The sequence below is a fragment of the Sturnus vulgaris genome, chromosome 12 (assembly GCF_052056855.1).
Source record: "Sturnus vulgaris isolate bStuVul1 chromosome 12, bStuVul1.hap1, whole genome shotgun sequence".
Taxonomy (NCBI): Eukaryota; Metazoa; Chordata; class Aves; order Passeriformes; family Sturnidae; genus Sturnus; species Sturnus vulgaris.
In genome coordinates this window covers 16,869,256-16,887,786 of record NC_142254.1, presented here as the reverse complement: position 1 = coordinate 16,887,786, position 18,531 = coordinate 16,869,256, and the positions used below count along the sequence as shown (strand labels likewise).

The 18,531-nt window shown below is 41.4% G+C and overlaps 1 protein-coding gene across 1 annotated transcript in view; it reads right to left on the bottom strand.

The window, feature by feature from the left end:
* CDYL2 (chromodomain Y like 2) overlaps window positions 1-18,059 on the bottom strand; it is a 59,259-nt gene extending 41,200 nt beyond the window's left edge. The window contains exon 1 of the mRNA XM_014874474.2: window positions 17,845-18,059. Within this exon, the coding sequence (XP_014729960.2) occupies window positions 17,845-17,868 (24 nt within the window). The 5' untranslated portion in view covers window positions 17,869-18,059. The remainder of the gene's footprint in view (window positions 1-17,844) is intronic.
* Window positions 18,060-18,531: the final 472 nt, after the last annotated feature.

The following is an 18,531-nucleotide window of genomic DNA, read 5'->3' as shown; positions in this document are numbered from 1 at the left end:
TTTTTAAACCTTTCATAAAACCATACATATCAAAATGGACAGTCCTGTCCAAGTTAATCAATAAGCCACCTCAATTTTTTGTAAGGGTCAAAACTGCAATTTATGTTCAACAACAAAAAAAATCTATTTGGCATCAATTTTTTAAAATAGACTTTAAAAAATATGATTTAAAAAGTAGATCTTTAAGGAACAAAGATATTTTTCAGGCTGTCTTTACCCCAGAATCATGGTGGGGACTGGGCAGCAGCAGCCCAGCTCCCAAACACGGCAGAGAGAGACAGAAAGGGAGAGACTCCCTGGGATTTCTCCCTGGTGCTGGCTGCTCCCCGGGGCAGGGGGCAGCGCCCAGCGGGAAATGAGGGGGCTCCCAGTCCTGGAGGGCACACACTGGCTCCGGGCTTCCCAACAGCAGAGCAGCAAAAGAGGCCAAGCCAGCAAGCTCAGACACAGTACCAAAGCAAAAAAAAACAACAAAAAGAAGCAGGCAAAACCCTTGAAACAGCAGGATCCCTGGTGAGAGATACCAGGGTTGAACAGGACGTGCTGAGAGGAAGGGCTGCCACCCATCCTGCCCCCAGCCCCCTCTGGAAACCCCAGCTTGGCTCCCAGACATCGTGCTAGACAGCCCCAGAGCCAGGGAGGATGGGGGCTGGGGCAGGAACATGAACAAAATAGACCAAAAACCCCAAAAATGATACGGGATAATAAACCATCCCCAAGACATGGTTCTTTCCCTTTTCTAGTGCCCATCTACAGACTCACAGACTCATAAGTCACAGACTCATAAGTTAGTAACATTAAATCTAATTATGTAAGTAATTGTGGGCATTGTTCAATGAAGGGCATCCAGTGATAGTCTAAATATACTGTGTGTACGGTGAAAAAAATGCATTATTCTAAAGAATTAGAGTCTGAAACCACTTGTTATTTGAAACAGTGCAAAGTACTGGAAGTTTCTGCTCCATTAGAGTGATCTGCACTTTATAGTTTATTCACACACTAGAACTCATTCTCCAACAGTTGGTCACCATGCCTTTATTCAAACTATAGATTTTTTAACACAGTTTAACATAAAAAGTTAATAATATCCTGTTCATCAAACATTCTAAAAATAATGGTGAGACAGACTCTGCATATTTGAGCTTCAGGGTTCTTCTAGCATTTTAGGTGTTTAGTTTATAGTACAATCTAAAATGAAAACCACAAAACTATTAAAATAATAGTAAACTTCTGGAGTAAATGACATAAGATATCACAAAATTTTTTTCAATGTCACCAAAGTTTTCCTTTTCTGACAAATGTTTATTCTGTGGCTATAAACCTTTGGGGATATAGTGTCTTGATAATACTAAAAACCCAAAGAAACATAGATTGAAACTCAAATACAGATCTAGAGTAAGTTTTGCATACCAGGGCACCAAAGAAGAAGAATGGCCCAGAGCCATTCTGTTAAGAGGAACTCAAGTTCCTTTTCAGTATGAGGGCCCAGATTTGTGTGTCATGATGTTACTTACAGGCTCACATTACAGATCTGAATGCCAAAAGGAACAATTATACCCACTGAACCCATTCTGGGTTGCACAGAAATGTTCTTCATCCATGTTCTGCATGAAGTCCCAAATTCTGATTTACTTAAACCACATAATTACAAAGTCATCATGTCTTAATTTGAAGTGATTGACAGAAAGTACACCATTGCTGGTAGTGAATCAAAGTAACATAAACAGAATGCTATAACCTTAATGTTAAAAAGTGTGTCTCAACTTTACTTTTGAAGGATAAACTTCCAGCCACTGGCAATTTTCTATATCTCTTGGTTAATTTAATTTTCCAAACATTAAATCCTCCGAAGTGGTTTGCAACTTACTGAACAGATGGTCTCCATGTTTCTTTACATTTTGTAAAATTTGGGAGCTAATATGATGGCTCTGTCTAAAATTTTGCAGCTGCTTTCGAGTCACATTCTGAAACTTCATCCTAAATGTTAGGGTTCATCACTTCTGTTTAAAGTTCAAATTCATGTCATTTTGTACATTTTTGGGAGAGAGCACTTTTATGAAGTGTGGGACTATAATAACTGCATTCACCAGATCAATATAAATAACTTCTTTTCTTAGTTTTATTGCCTAGAAAAACAGTTTACCTCATCTTAAAATGGCACAATTTTGACTAACAAAAATGGAAAAATTAAATGCAAGGAAGATGTACTTAGTTCTGAGCCCCAGTTTTATTTCTGGTATGCAAAATGTTTATTACTTATTGTCTTAAATCTGTACCCATGTGCTCAGTCACATGGCCAAAGAGATGTTTTCACTGTGCTATACTGGATCACTGCAAACAACTATATAATTACCCACATCTGTCTACAAACTGCTTTACATCTGCAGAGATCTGTATCCTGCTGGAAACAGGACAACAGCCTTGCTTGTTTGCAAAAAGTTCAAGTGCTAAATATGTATTTGAATTAATTTAGAGTCATAACACTACCTAAATGGAAAAGCTTAAAAAGAAGTCATCTATGAAAGATGCACATCTATAAAAAATTAACAATTTTCCTTAATTTTTTTTGCAAGAGTTTGGGTTTTTAAAAACCCTATGCCATGAATTTCAAAAATATCAATTAAACAAATTGAAACAGAACACTCTAAGAGTGTTCTGAAAGCAGACACACAAAGGAGTTAAATAATTAGAGTTAGTGTCTCATGTATTTTTTACTATAGTAAAGTACATTCATATTTTTTATCCAAAGAGTAAGTATCTTTTGGATATGTGTGCTCAAAAATAAGAAAGGGGTTGGTTTTGCTGACCTTACAGACCATTCATTAGGCAGAAGTGATTCACCATCAGCTGCATTTGGGAAATGAAGATGTAACAGCATTTTGTTCTCAATCTCAAACTGACTAAATAGTTTGCTGAGCCTGTTGGGGTATGTAAAAGAGCTGCTGTCACTTTAGAGCAGACAGTGAACCAAAAATTACATGATTTTCTCAAATGAAATTCATGACTAGTGAATCAATTTCCACTGAAATAACCCAGTTCTGCATCATCTGGGAACTCCACGGGGTAAATTCAGTGAGTGTTTGCATTAGTGGCACATGAGCTCCCTGGTCCAGGGCAGCCGAGTGTGAGGGAGACAGAAGGAGTATGTCAGTGACACTTTCCTGTCCTTGCAGCACTTTTGTAGCCTACATGACGTTCAAAAATACACCCTGAGTTTAGTTTTGAGGTCAAGTGCTCTGTGGACTCAGCTATGGACAGCCTGTCTTATTCTCCAGTTCTTACTCTCCTCCCCTGTGCATGGAGGCAGTAGAGAGAGGCAATGGGACGCCAGAGAGCTGGAGGTGGGCAGGGGCACAGCAGGAATGCCACAGGACTGGCAACATCCAGGGAAATGCCACTGGCAGCACTAAGGGAAGGGATGGGAAGAGCAATCGAGCAGGGCTGAGCAGAAACGAAGTTCCTTACAGAGCCTTCAGATTAGAACAAGTGGTTTGGGATTAGGAATGATTTTGAAATGTCTGTGTATTGCCCAAATTGTACATCCCTGCTGGTGAAGGGACTGCCTTATCCATATGCCACATGGGAGATTTACTGCTTGTCTGAGCTACACTCACACAAAAACGAGCAGCACCATAAGGAAAGATGCAGCAACCCTGTTGTGCTCTAGGATGCCATCCTTTTCCTGGAAGAGAGACACAATCCTTTGCTCCAGGAACATTCTGGGAAATTGTGAATATTTCCACTTAAGGGCCAAAGCCTCAGGTATCTTGTGGGTTTAGATACCTGAAAGCCTTTTCAATGGCACGTTGGACATTTCCCTAATCATCTGAATCAAAACCTGCAGATTTTATATTAGTAGAAGTCACAACCTTACACCACTGACAGATTCTGATAAGTTATTCAAACAGTGCTGTAGGTATAGCTGTGCACAACCAAAGCTCTTCAGCACTGTAACAACCAAGGTCAACTTAGTTGGTTGAACTTCTGTTTTTTAAGTGACTTTTATAAAAATATTTAGCCCTAGGGCTTTTAATTTTCTTGGTATAGGTACCATATTTCTCAGCATTTGGTATTAAACCATACTGAAATAATTTTATAAAAGCAATTTTTTAGTTTGACTGTTCCAAAGTAGACTGTCTAAGGATAGGTAACTTACAATATACATCCATTAATAAAACTGTAACATAGCCAGAAAACAGCTGTGATAGTACTTTAAAAAAAAAAATTATACCAGTTCATCACCCTGCTTTGCCAAAAGTGAGATAAATGCTGCTGTAATGAATTTTTCTCTTTGAAGGTCAGTGTCCATACTGTAGATGGAATGAATCCCTGCCATTCATGCTTTACAAGAACAATATTAACATTCATGAACATTTCAGCTTTAATCATGTGATGAGTTTGGTTAACAGAATTCCAACTCTTATCTTCTGTGGGCACTTCTTTCACAAAGCAAGTAATTTTGTTTCTATGTGAGTGTGGACCTCCTGAACTTCAGCGCGTGTCTGTGACCATGGTGAGCTGTGGCAGTGGAAGCCCTTTGCAGTTCAATGTCTGATCAACTTGATGCTGAGAACAGCTGCTAAAATGGGTGAGCTACTTCCACTGGGGTTGCTGATGTTGCTGAAATTGGTGCAGCACAGAACTGGTGCAGTTTTCAGAGCTCTGCAGTGCACAAGGCTCAAAGGTCAGACTGAGAACGCTGCTTTGCAGGACTGAGAACTCTAAAGAAACTTTCAGTCCTATATAGGATTTATTAAGCTCATTAAAATAACACCCAGTCCTAAATGAGCCACAGCTTTACTTACTCTCTGTTGTGGCTCTTGAAACTCAGAGTGTGATTCCCTCACACAATAGCAGTGAGAAGCCACAGATCGAAAGCAGCTGCCACCATGTTTGCAGAGGGGAACGTGCTCTGAGCACTCGGCAGTTTCTGTCCCACAAATGCTGCAGCTACCGGTTTACCGTGTTCAGAGAGGTCTCTGTTTGAGTCACAGGTTCAAGTAACCTTCTCAGAAATGGAACTACAGACTAGTCACTTCAAAAGAAAAAAAGCCTCAAAACTGACTGTAAACCAGCCCTGGCTCATCCTCTGCCTCCTCGGTTAGGCTGCATCTGTCTCTGCAAAGCCGTACTGCGCTACCGTATAATCAGAGGGGGAATGAAAAGGTAGGTCTTGCTATCAGCTCTTCTCTGAGATCTAAGGCTTATCACACAGCTCCTCTGCTAACCCTGAGGCTTACTTCTCAAGTACTTCCCAAATCGTGAATAAGTGATATATCAACTACTAAATATCTGTAGGCAATCCCCAGATATCCCCTCAATGCCTGTGAAAGCATACGTATTTAAATGTACATCCAAAACATACCTTGGTGATTTCTCAGTACTGAACAACATCCTCGGTGTCTAACCAAACACTTGGAAAGATCAACTGCCATTACACTGCAACTTTTAAGAAGCTTTTTATCGTAGAATGGCTGCTTTTTGGTGGTAACAGGAGCAACAGCGGCTGGACATGAAGTAAGATGTTCTGTTAAAGCTCTTCTGAGCTCTACAAAATCCTAGAATTAGTAAGGGAATCTGGACATCTTAGAAAAGTGTTACATTAAAGCAGAATTTATTTCAGTTAACTAAAGGAATTCTGCCTTGTGATTAAAAAAAAACTTTAAAAAATATTGTCCTTGTTTTGTCAACTGTCCTTTAGACCTATATCTTCAGAAGGACTACAGAAAATCAAATGTTGTGTAAACCTAAGATATATCACCAATGCAGACTGCATATCCGAAATAAAACCTGTATGTAAACTACATCTCTTATTGATCAGTAAGCAAGACCTTTTTTTTCCCTGCAAACTAAAGAGGCTACAAGAGTACCAGTTAATAGCAAGGGAGGAAATTCCATCAGTCACGGTACAAATAGAAGGTTCAGTTCATGTTAAAAGGAGAGCTCCCTTTTTTCTAAACGGAACAGGTTGTCAGTGGTGGTTGACATGAGTGGATGAAGCACAAAAACTAACAGCAGCACAGTTGCAGAACAATTTGAATCACAGCCCACAGCAGCTTGTCAGTAAGTGGTCACCCTGTGCCACTGCAATACCCGATACTGCTTCCGAGAGGCACTCACTAGAAATGCTGAAAGTGATGTCATGTCAGAAAGCCAAAGCACAGGACGGTCAAACAATGCAGGAAAAAGATCTGTCATCCTTTGTGGTGCCCATGACAAAGCCGGGGAGATGCTATTCAGCTGGGAGAAAACAGTTTTCCATCAATTCTGGCAATTTCTTAATGCTTCGTGAGCAGCAAGAGGCAGCTCATAGGAGATTATGAACTACAACTGGTAATCCACATGTTGAACCACGCTGCTCTTCAATGAAAGCATGTTCTTAGTGCAACAAAAGATTGATGAGAATAATAATGCAAAGCTTGGGATGTATACAATGAAAAAAAAGGAGTGTCTTCCTTGGAGCTTGTAATTTTTATTATCTTGATCTATTTGATAAATGCTATACAACAGACTGTTCACACAGGTCTTAGTCAGCAGCAAGAGATGACAAGGCCACCTTGGCACTCCTGCTTCAACCTATCACCTGATGCAAGTGCATGGGAAAGGCAGTGGAAGTCATTTGCTGCTGGTGAAAAGTCTCCTTCCAATGGCCTCCAAATGCTGAGTGAGGACAGGGGAGGAGCAGAGCTCTCTGAGGCTCCTGAGTTCCATCAGGCCACACAGGCAGCCTGCTCACTGTGTATTCTGATGGTGTATTTACACTTCAGCTTCCCTAAAAGCACTAACACATCACTGTTGTGTACAGAATGCTGCTCAAGGTCCCAAACCAGTGAAGAGTAGAGGAAGGAGCCGATTCAAATCACGTGGGCCCTGAAGGTGCTGCTCAGCACATTAATACTCAAATATTTTCCTCTGAGAGACCCACATTTCCCACAGTTAATTGATGATCAGCATTCTTGACACCAAGAGGCAAATAAAATGTAGCATTGGGAAGGCCATAAAAGCTGGCCAAGGGCTTACCCTTTTTCTTTTCTTAAGAAACCTGAGGGTTTCTGTGTGTATAGGGTGAAAGAGAAGCTATTTCATTGGTATATGTAATAACAGATTATCAAGTAAAACTTTCTCTGGTGTTTCTGTTACATCTTCTGTGTATCATCAGTGCACAGATGATTAGGGCTTCTACTGCACATAAGACATTAACAGACCATAAAGGTAAGTTAGAGGAACATTGAGTCTTATTAAATTTTGCTACCTGAACTGCCTGTCTATTTAATTGCCTGTCTCACACTGTTTTTATACACAAAGACAGAAAACTGGTCATTTTGCATTTCCACTGTAAAAAATGAAACAAACAAAATACCCTAAAAACCACAAAAAAACACTCTCAGAAATAACTTCTTTTTCATTGCTTCTTTCAGGTTCCTGTTACTTTAATCACTGTTTCCATACTGTGATGTATTCTGCTGACTGTACTAACACTGCATACCGCCATGTATTAATCTGCAGCAAACAGTAGCATAAGGTCTGTAATAGTGACCACATGAAAACGACACTGTTAAGTTCTTTATCATCTCTACCATCTCCTTTTCTGACTGTTGTAGTACATTGGTTCTGACTTGTCAGCACAGTAGAAAATGATGAACCAGTGCTAATATTTACTGAACATAATAGTGGAAGTTTTTTCTCAACTTTTCCAATTTTCAGATTGTGAAAAGCTTGAGTTTATTCATCCGGACTCTGTAACAGACTTTTGCTTCCAGTCACTGCAGATGAATCACAAAGTTCTAATTGCCCCTCCTCTTCCAGGTATTTATCATTCCTTCAAGAACTTTCAGGTTATTTCCCCTGGAATCATGTGAAGTACTTTTGGTACATAAATGTTGTTTTCCCTCTAATTCCCAGTACTTTATTTGGGACCCAAAGTTTCCCTTCTCCTCCCTGTATAGCTTTTGATATGTGAGTCATATTTCTATTTCATTTGAAGCTTTGCTGCTATGTTGCAACATTGCTGAACCTGAAAGTTTGCTACTTCCTCTGCTTATGTAGAGATAAATTCAGTCACTTCACATCAATGAAGGTCTTGCCGTGCTGTGTCATCCTAAATTCATGCATTCCCATTTGCACTGCAGTCTGCTATTCCTCCCTTACATTAATCACCAAAACACTTTGTGATCAACTTCTCTGCAGTTCCTCTCAGAACCCATTTACAAGCCCTGTGAGCATTACTGTGCCTTTTCCTTCCATGTGAACCCTACTTCTCAGCATTTCTCCAGCACCTTTTCTGTCAGATTTCCTATGCTACAATACCTGAAACTTATCCCAAAAGATTTCTGGAAGACAAATTCATTAGGTGTATTAATGTCATTTCATATTTTGCAAAATTGTCCCTTTCCCAAAAAATGAAAAATATGAGAGCAAATTTCAACTGCATAACATTTAAAGGCAAGTCCATTAGCAGAGTCAAACAAATTTTATAAAGTAGTCTTTTGAAAAACTATACAATGTCACACTTTATTTTCTCTTGTATTACTAAGAATAAGATACATGAGCAATGCTCTCTCCTTTGTTGGAATGACTGCCAAGTGATGTCACAAAAAAGTTCATTGTGTATGTGTGAAAGAATTTGACAGGTCAGGCTAGTCAGTTAGAAATGAGACTGTTCATATATCAGTTTATTAGTAAACACCATTTCTGGAAAAAAACCCCAATAACCACTTGATCGGTTTGTTAAAAGTTTGTTGAAATTTACTGGCTTTTTGATGTATATTCAGGTAAGACAGACTGACTATTCTGTACAGCATTAAGGAAGTCTATGAATCCCATCCAAAACCATAAATGTGGGAAAGCTGTGGCTGAAATGCTCTTCTAGGATTTTCTTAGGTTTCTCCTTTCCTAAGTAGGAGAAACCTGGCTTTGTTCATCAGAAACATATTATTCCATTAATGTAACTTTCCAGACTGACTCTTATCGTTTGCCTCATGCTGTACATTTACTGGAATGTTTTCTACTTTAACTCTTTAGCACCAGTTATTAAGCAGAGCTACAACAAGGAGTCAAAACTTTATTGTTATTACATCAGTTTGATTCGATGTTACTTCATCACCTCCTCTGTTCTTCTACTCTTTTGTTTGCTTGTACCACACACTGCAACTTGTCAGAAGTGTGGAATAGGCTGCCCTGGGCAGTGGTTGAATCACCATCCTTGGAAGTATTCAAAAGGCGTGTGGATATGGCACCTGAGGTCATGATTTAGCAGTGAATATGGTGGGTTAATGGTTGGACTCAATGGTCTTAGAAAGCTTTTTCAAACTTAATGATTCTATGATTCTAAATCTTGACTCTGAGGACTCAAGCAGAAACCAAACCCACTCTTCTGATTTGTCCTTTGCTTTGCAAAGATAGTAATTGACAGGCTTAGGAATTAGAATACTGGGATACAGCTTGTAAGGCAAGTGTGTTTGTGATCTCTTCAGACCATATCAACACCTTAGTCAATAACTGTGTTTGTTTAATGACCGTAGTAAGTACAAAACTAAGAACTGCCATACGAGGTCAGACTAAAGGTCCACTTAGCTCAACATGTTGTATATTCAAACAGAAATTAGTACTGGATGCTTAGAAAACAGCATCTATAGAGTAAGTGCTGCCCTTGCTCTGCCCTCACAGCTTCTCATGATTAGCAGTTTAAAGATTGGTTTGTGCTGAAAAGTATAAAGAGATCAATCTGCCAAGAACCTGTTTTACCATTCTTTGAAACAATTTACAAATCTGATTTCCACAACATCCCATGGCAAAGAGTTCCAAGATTTAAATACCGTGAAGTACTTCCCTTGTCTCCATCACTTGCCTAATTATTTCCTTTGCTGCATTATCTTTTCTTCTGCAATAAGAAATAGCACTCATGTCTGACTTAACTAAACATCCTCCATCTGTCTTTTCTACACCATTTAATCACTTCTTTACCCAGGCAGAAAGTTGTCCTAAGGTGTCATTTCACTGATAGCCACTCCATCCCCTGCAATACCCTAATTGGCCCTTCTGTGCATTACTTCTAGTTCTGTGTCTCCTGGCAGTGGGTGCAGAACTGCAGAAGTGGAAGCACCATGTTCCCCAGGGACACAAGGACGATCATCTTCTCTTTCATCCTCAATTGCTTTTTTAATAACACCTAAACGTCTGTTTGCCAGAAGTCTGGTCCCATGGACTGGACACTCATTAGGAGCTGAAAGACATTTCCTGGTTTGGTTCCTTTGGAAGGGAGTGTGGTCACTGCTCTCCAAGACAATGCTGTGATGCAAACAGAGGTGTGGTAACTGGGGATCACAGGGAGATTCACTTCAAAAGCAGGCACGTGATCTAAATTAAAATACCAACATGGACACACCCAGAAACCTTCCATGATGATTCCAAGATTTCTCCAGAATAGTAACAGCTTCTTCAGGGCTCATTTTTATGCATGTATAATCAGGATTATTTTGCCTTTGATCATTAGCTTGCATTTGTAAGCATTGAACTTCAGTTGCTGTCATTCAGCTCTTCATTGTCAACTTTTTTCTTGACAACTGTAATAATAACCTAATAAATTATCAAGAGTAAATGTGATTATTTTCAAGTAATTGATGGCTCTGTTATACAACACAGGTCCCAATACCAGTGTTTGAAACCTCTGTTCAGAGACACCTCTCTGTAAACCAGATGGTCCAAGAGATGACCAAACCTGCTGGACCATAGCTTGATTTTGTTACCAGCTGCTCCTGTGGGGTCTTACAAAAATATTTTTTGAAAAGCCGTTTACAGCAGCCAGAGTCATTCTTCTCTAAATATTGACCCTATGATCTATGAGATGTCCTATAAAAATGTTAACTCTTGTCCAAACCAAGACATGTTCACATATATCTGCTAATTCTATTTCTTTTGGCAGGTGCTACTAATCTGCATGCAAAGGAGCTCAGACTTAGCACTGTGTAGTCCTTCGTATTCCTTCTTAATCCATTCCCTATGAGCACATATAAGTGATTAATAGAAGATGATTTCACAAAACCCCAACAAAATCTAAATAAATGCAGTGAAGAACCTGAAGAAAGAAAATATCCTCATTCTTTCTGGTTTGCTCCTCTGAAGGAATGGGGTGCAAATTTTGTAGGTGTTCTGTGAGACATCTAGGAAAGCCCAAGTAGGGGAACTTGCTTTTTTCAGACAAAACTGTCTTTCTGACAGATGTTTTAAATGATGGTTTTGTTTTAATGTTTTGTTGTAGTCTCCCACACATACTGTTACGCTTTACCACTTTGTAAGAGTTAACCTAATTCCTCTTTTTGGTGAGGCATGAGAAGAATCATTCTTTTCCACACAGATCAATCATATCAATTTCTTGTGAAAGTCTTTAGAGACCTAATAGATTTGCAGCAATATTTTATATCAAGATGTGTAATTAGATAGTATTGAAATAGTATTGTAATCTACATTTGCTCTGCGTAGTAGAAGAGAGTGAAGTGTATTTCCTTTTAGTGTTGCAATATTACCAATGTAAAATTTTATTATTTAACGAAGAGTGTGACATTGTAATTCAACAAGCAGAAAGGATTAATTTACTTTTGTCAAAACAAAAATATTTGTATTTGCATGAATGTACATTACAAACATTTGACTTTAATTATATTGTTCTAATAATCTGAATGCAAGAAATAATTAATTATTTAATAATTTTTTTTTATAGTGTCAGGATGCCAGTGCCATAAAATGTGTTGCAAAAACTATCTGAAAAATATATGGATAAGAAAGAACAACAAAAGGGATTGCACTGATGAAAATGTACAGAGCCAAGAAACTGTACTAATGCTAAAAGTCAAATGAATGGACAAAGAAATGCTATTTACAACATAGCTGGCCATCACAATCATTCCATTGACTTAAAAAAAAATTAGCCCATTTCTTTCAATATTAGACCACATTTAAGTTTTGCCATTATTTGAGCTGTCTCTCTTCCAATGTTTTAACTTTCTGAAGCAATTACTACACAATGAGTTTATTGCTGCATTTTAATATTCAATCAAAGACCAGCCCAAAATAAAGCTCTCTATTTGTCATTCAGGAAGTGTTACAAAAAATGGTGCTATTTTAATCTATGGATAGTTATGGGCACCGAACCTGGACACTGAAGGGAAGGAAGCCTGTTCAGTTCAGTGGCTTTGGTGGTACCTTCACTTCAAATGTTTAGGCTTTTCAGAGTGACAAGGATGTATTTCAGTGTCCCTCCCAAGCAGGAACATACTTAAGATTTGCACCTTGAAGCAACCTACACTTGAGCCAGATAAAACACTTTATCAAGATTATAACAAGAAATCAATTGGTATTGGGTGTCCCAAAATATGCTCAGCAGTTTACTGTGTAATGAGGAAGTTGGGCTTGTGGTAACAGTGATGTTGTAGGTAAACAAGACAGTCATGGGCATTGCAATGTTCCATATGCAGCTCTAAAGTGGAATTTCTTAGTAAGACAATGAAAATTGCAGCATTATCCAGGTAGCTTTTGAACCCCACTCACTTTTGAACTTTAATTTAAAGAAGTCCTATGATGTGGGCAGAAGGGACCTCTGGTTTACTCTTTGTTACCATCGTTATACTTCAATTTATACCTCAGATGATTGCCCAGTTTGGGATTGAAGAATACAGTCTGCACTGCAAATCACACCACATTTAGAACAGAGTCCTGAAAACTTTAATCAGGCAACAAAATTTCTGGATTGCTACCTACTGAAGGTAATACTGCTCGGCAATGACTTGATTTTGAGGACAGTTGTCTTCTAAACGCTGATTTTGAGAACAGATCAGTGATAATGTATTGATAAATAGCTGATTCTTCAAAATAGTTGTTAGTATAGCCTTTCCACTAAATAAAAAAATGAAAAGTTGTTACAGACAACCAAATCTTAGCGCTTGTGAGTGCCAGCTCAGTATTACTGAAATGACCACTGCATCCACAGCTTGCTAGTGTACATAAGGAGTAGGTGCTTAACTGTTCCATATTCCCCAAATCCTATTTCGAGCCACTATTTTCTGCTTGTGAAGTCAGTCCTATTCCTTCACCACAGAGCAGTTGTATCAATATACATGTCGATTTGAGAAATAATAACCTTTACTAAAATACACCATCTTCTTCCAAGTCACCTCTGTCTTAGAAAATACACATGTGAAACAATTAAAAGATAGATTTCTTCTTTTCAGTTCAATAAGAAGGTTTAAGTATGTATCTCTGCTAAAAAGTAACTCCATGGAAGGTGATGCAAAATGGAAAGCACAACATTCAAAAACTTGCATTTCCTTGTAAAGCAAAGATGATTTTCTAAACCCTGCATCTCAAGCCAAACCTTGCATTCAACCCTGTTCTCTCCCATCTGCATGTCTCCACATGTCATAGGGATTCAGCAGCCCAAACAGTGCCATTATTATCTTCAAGTTTTGACTTTGCTGGTACCTGAGTGCAGGTATAAATGGGAAATGTTGCAATTATCTGAAAGTGTGTTATCTTTCTGGTGGATCGTGTGACTGAAGGAAACTGCAGCTCATTCTTACACTGCTGCATAAACTAAGATTGAACTGAAATGTGTCACTGTGGTGGACATGCTCCTGGCCATGGGCATTGCATCATTTCAGTGAGAAGATGCCATTTAAAGAAAAGCCACTTCTTCTCTTTAATGCAATAACTATTGAGCTCTAAAGACTGGTTTTATTACTGTGATCCAGAAACACGTACATGTTAAGTCCCCTTCAGAGAACTGGCTGTAATCTTCAGATCACTTACCAAAGGTGCTGTAATACAATCTGACACAACAGTAAAATACCACTTTAGATTTCAACTTCATCATCCCTGAAAGTCTAATGGTGTTCATTGCCTACAACACTCCCAAAATATTAGATGAAAAAAAGCATCAAGATGTGTTTAAAGAGCATCTCTGTGATACTGATAACTGGTTCACATATTCATCAGTAAAGGAGGATTTTATTGCAGTAAAAAGGATGCTCTGGTCTAGGAAAAAAGAGTTAGGAGCACTGTTCATATGGAATTTTTTTCCCTTCTAAAGCCATCTCATAGCCTTAAAATACCAGAGTTTCTGAGATAACTGTCTGGGTTCAGATAATGTACATGGAATTGTACTTGGAAAGTGAAAAATGTTACTTCAAGTTACTGACAAATTTAATGAGAAATCAACAAACTTGGTATTTAAGAGTAAATACATTTCCCTTTCTGTCTGTTCCCAAAACGAACGAGTATTTCCTGTCAATGCATCCAACAGTGTATTGGGAAACACAAGGCAAAGCAGGGCAGCCTTACTGAAGGCTACTCTGAAGACCCTTTTTTTGTCAGTCCTTTATTTTCAGATTATTATTTCTAAGGAAACATGCACCATAGGTCTTTAATATTTAACAGGTTACCTCTTAAGAGGAAAAGCAAAGGAAAAAAAAGGAATATTCCATGACACTTTCACCCACTCATAAAAGCTTGAAATCATAAGCACACGGAAGTCAAGCAAAGCCAAACCACTATTTCATATAGTCCGAGAATTACACAAAAACATACACAACATTCTTTATTGGTAAAGGAAAAAAAATGTACTTAAAAACATCAAAACTAACACCTAAATTTTATCATATAATGGAATAATTATCTTCAGCTGTAAAATGTCTTGGTTCTAACACATAGGTCTCACTACCAGTAAACACAGAACTCTTAATGGGTGTTCTTTTCCTTCTAGAATAAATCGGTGCCTGTTTCACAGTCCTAACCTAAATGTAATAGGAGGTATTTCAGATGATTAAAAGCCAATTCTAACTGGAAAAAGGCAGCTACCTAACCAAACATTGAGGTTATTTTGTCTGTGATCTTATTTTGCTTCAATATAAAGGCAGTAATTGAATTTATCTTTAAGTTTAAAAGGTTGAAAAGCCTTTTAAAATAACATGACAGGAGGAAATGAATGAACTGACAGGATAAATATGCACATATATATCCCAAACTTAAAAATTTATAAAAGTTTCTTGGGTGTCATCAAGTATGATGAGTTCATATAGGCAATATACACACTGTACTTTTTCCATGTGCTTTATCAGGGCTTCTATATCATGATTGGCTTTAAAAATAATTTTTCAGCCAGCATTAAACTCTCCAAACTGCAGAGTAAATTATTGGTCTTACTTGATGAAGTTCAGTAAGAATCCTTGAAGGATCTGGATATTACTAAGGAGTGAAAAGGGAATCAGGAGTGCACTATACCTTTGGAATGCCACCATAAGACCCAATTTGTTCATTTACACCCACAGTCCCAAATTATTTCAAGGTAAAATCCTGAAACTGTTTAATAGTCATCTTGTGATCCACATAACGTTTTATTTGATCAAGAACTTGGATTTCTCTGAGGGCACAAAGCACCTCATCTCACATGCAAACTGGTGTGGGACATCCCAGCTCTAAGAGCTTGTTTCTAATAAATCCCATGGATGCAGCTGCTTTTTGGGAAGGGGAAAAAGCAGGGAGGCAAAACGGAGTCATCTTTTAAATGAAGCCATCTACACAATTGCCTATTAGACATACAAACTCTTCAGCTTTCTAGACATTTCTTCTGACCCCTGTCATAGAGAACGCAAAATGCAAAATACAAATGGATTGATAACCGAAGCCCTGTACATACTTTTTGCCACATGTAGGTGAATTTTTTACACCATGACCAGTTCAGGTAATTTTCCAAACACCTCACACAAGGAACAGCCACACTTCTTCCACCTGCCTGTTCTGGTGAAGACAATTCTTCCTTATTGTACAATGATAAGCAAAAGTATTTTGAATGGAGTAACAAAGAAAGGAAGTGATTCAGAGGCTTTGAACCACAGTACGAAAAATTCACATTCATCCATGCAAATGCCTGCAGAGAGACTGGGCCTAAGACTGCCTGTAAACTGGGCTGTGAGCCTGCTCCCTCACAGAACCTACCAGGTTCACTTGAGCAACCTCACTTGATGTCACACAGGGACACTGCCCACATCCAACTACCAAACGTCGTCATCGTCTTACAATACAAGGATCATAAAACAGCAGAATTTTTTAACGGTGAGTCAGAGCTAAACCAGCATGGCTACCATTAGCCTAAGACATACTAGCTTTATTTCTTTCTAGAACTAATCCAAACGTCTAAAGAAAACTCAGACAACACCAGGCAAAGGTCTCCTATGCATCCCAGAAACTACTAATCCTAAAACTATATCGCTAACTTTTTTGGGTCAAAGTTGTTCTTCACAGAAGTCCCACTAGCTATTCTGGAGTCACAACAGCAATACAGCTGATATACAAAATCCTTAAAATTCCAAAGTTAAATGACAGATACTGCAAAATGGGGGGGGAAAGGTGAATGACACTATTCAGATCATCATGTACTTCCGATAATTTAACACCACATAGGAGAGTTTAAGTGCCATTCACTTCAGAGGCGGTCTGTGTCACACACAGTAAAACACCATCCTAATAGAGCAATGTCATCCCTTCGCTATGACCTCTGCTAAAGACTTTGAAAGACAAAGTGAAAACTGTCTACGTGAAACCTGTCAGATCCTGCACTTCTTGCGCTTGAGACCCTACAAGATCAAGATCATCAAACGGAGAATAAATCCAACCATATCCAACCAACCACAGCAGCAGTTCACACCCAAGCACACCCTGATGGTTGAGCAGTACCTATCACTGGCACACAATTTCAACTGGAAGGTGGTGGTTTCTGTCCTAGCTCTTAAATTCTGCACTCCAGAGAACCTCAATACAAACGGCCATTTCACCAGGAAACGTGGAGCCTGAGGAGGTGCTCCAGACCAAGAAGTGTAGGACATCCAGTCACGTTTGGGGTTTTTAACACTTCCATCCTGGTTCCACTTACTGGAACTGGTTATTTCAAACACCCATGTCCAGCCTGTCTTATTTTTCATTTCAGCTTTCTCCCTTCTTCTTCTCTGGCGTGGCAAGAGTGGCTAGACTCGTTCTCAGTTGGGGCATTAGAACTGGGCGCTGGACGTCAAAATCCGACTGGGTCTCGCCCACCGCCCGCCGGCTCCTTTTCCCCCGCTTGTCCCCGACCCGGCGGCCGGGCGCCGTCGCCCGATGCTGCCCCGCCGCCGTCGCCGCGCCGCGGCCGGAGGGCAGCGCACGCCGGGCTGCGGGGCCGGGGGCCGCCCCACCTCGCACCCCGGGCCGCCCGGAGCGGGGCCCCCGCCAAACTTTGCGGCCCGCGGGGAGCCGGGGCCCGGCCCGGCCGCCGCCCCCGCCGCCCCCGCAGCACCCCGGGCAGGAGGTGAAGCAACCTGGCGCCGGCTTCTGCACTTTGCACAGCGGGCGCAGAGCCGCCTCCATCCCTGCGCCTCCCGGCAGCGCTAAGGCGCATTTTTTCGCACTAATCTGCACATTCAGCACGTCCAGAGCGCCTATGACTTTACCTGGACTTTCTCCACTCTCTGGGCTCATCACACCGCGATCGCCTCCCCATCCTACCGCTAACTCTCGCTCTCCTTCACTCCTTCCTCCTTCCCTCTTGCAAGGCCTGCTAAGATCAAGCCCGATGGAAAGTAGAGAGAGAAAGAGAAAGAGAGAGGCAGCGGGAAGGGAGGGGAGTCGCTCCATCCCTCCCTGCCCCCCCCGGGCACACACGCCAGCCCTTTTCCCCCCACCCCAGCCCTTCCCTCGGCGATTTCCTCCGCTCTTCGGCAACTACGAGGGCTCGGCGGAGCGGCTCCGAACGCGCCCCCGCTGCCCTCGGCGGCGCCCCGGCCGGCTCCCCCCCGCCGCCCGCCCGCCCCTGGCCCCCGGTACCTCGTAAAGGTCCCCCGAAGCCATGCTGGGGTGCGGGACTGGTCTCCTCCGCGCCGTCTCCCTCTCTCCACCTCTCCCGCTCCCCCACTCGCTCTCTCTGTTGAGTAAACTGTGTTTTGCAGAATGACAGGCTTTGGGGCTGGCTGTGCGCAGAATCAGAGGCGAGGAGAGCGGAGAGGCAGGCGGCGGGGCTGGCGTAACCAGCAGCAGCAGCAGCTCGGGCGCACAGCGCCGGGAGCCGCGTCTCCCCCGCGGCGGCGGGGCCGGCGCCCCCCGCCCTCCCCTCACACCCCGCCCGCTGCCGCCGCCTCCCGCCCCGAGCAGGGACCGGGACCGGGACGGGTCCCCCCCGCGCCCTCCCTCCGGGAAAGTCCCCGGGCCGCTCTGACGGCGGCCTCCTCTCCCTACTCCTCCCTCCGCCCCCCCCCCCCCCCCCGCCTCAAACTCTTTCCGCGGCCAAAATAAATAAATAAATAAAAAATAATAATAAAAAAAATAAAAATAGAGGGGCGGGCGGGAGGGGTGGGTGCCGGAGCGGGCGCTCGGCGGGGAGGGCCGCGCCGCCCGCCCAAGGTCACCACGGGGAGAGGCGGGCGCGGGGCCTCGGGCGGCCCTGCCGGCACCTTCCGTCCCCCGGCGCCGCGTGGCCGCCCCGCCGCCCATGGCCATCGCCGAGGGACCCGAGGT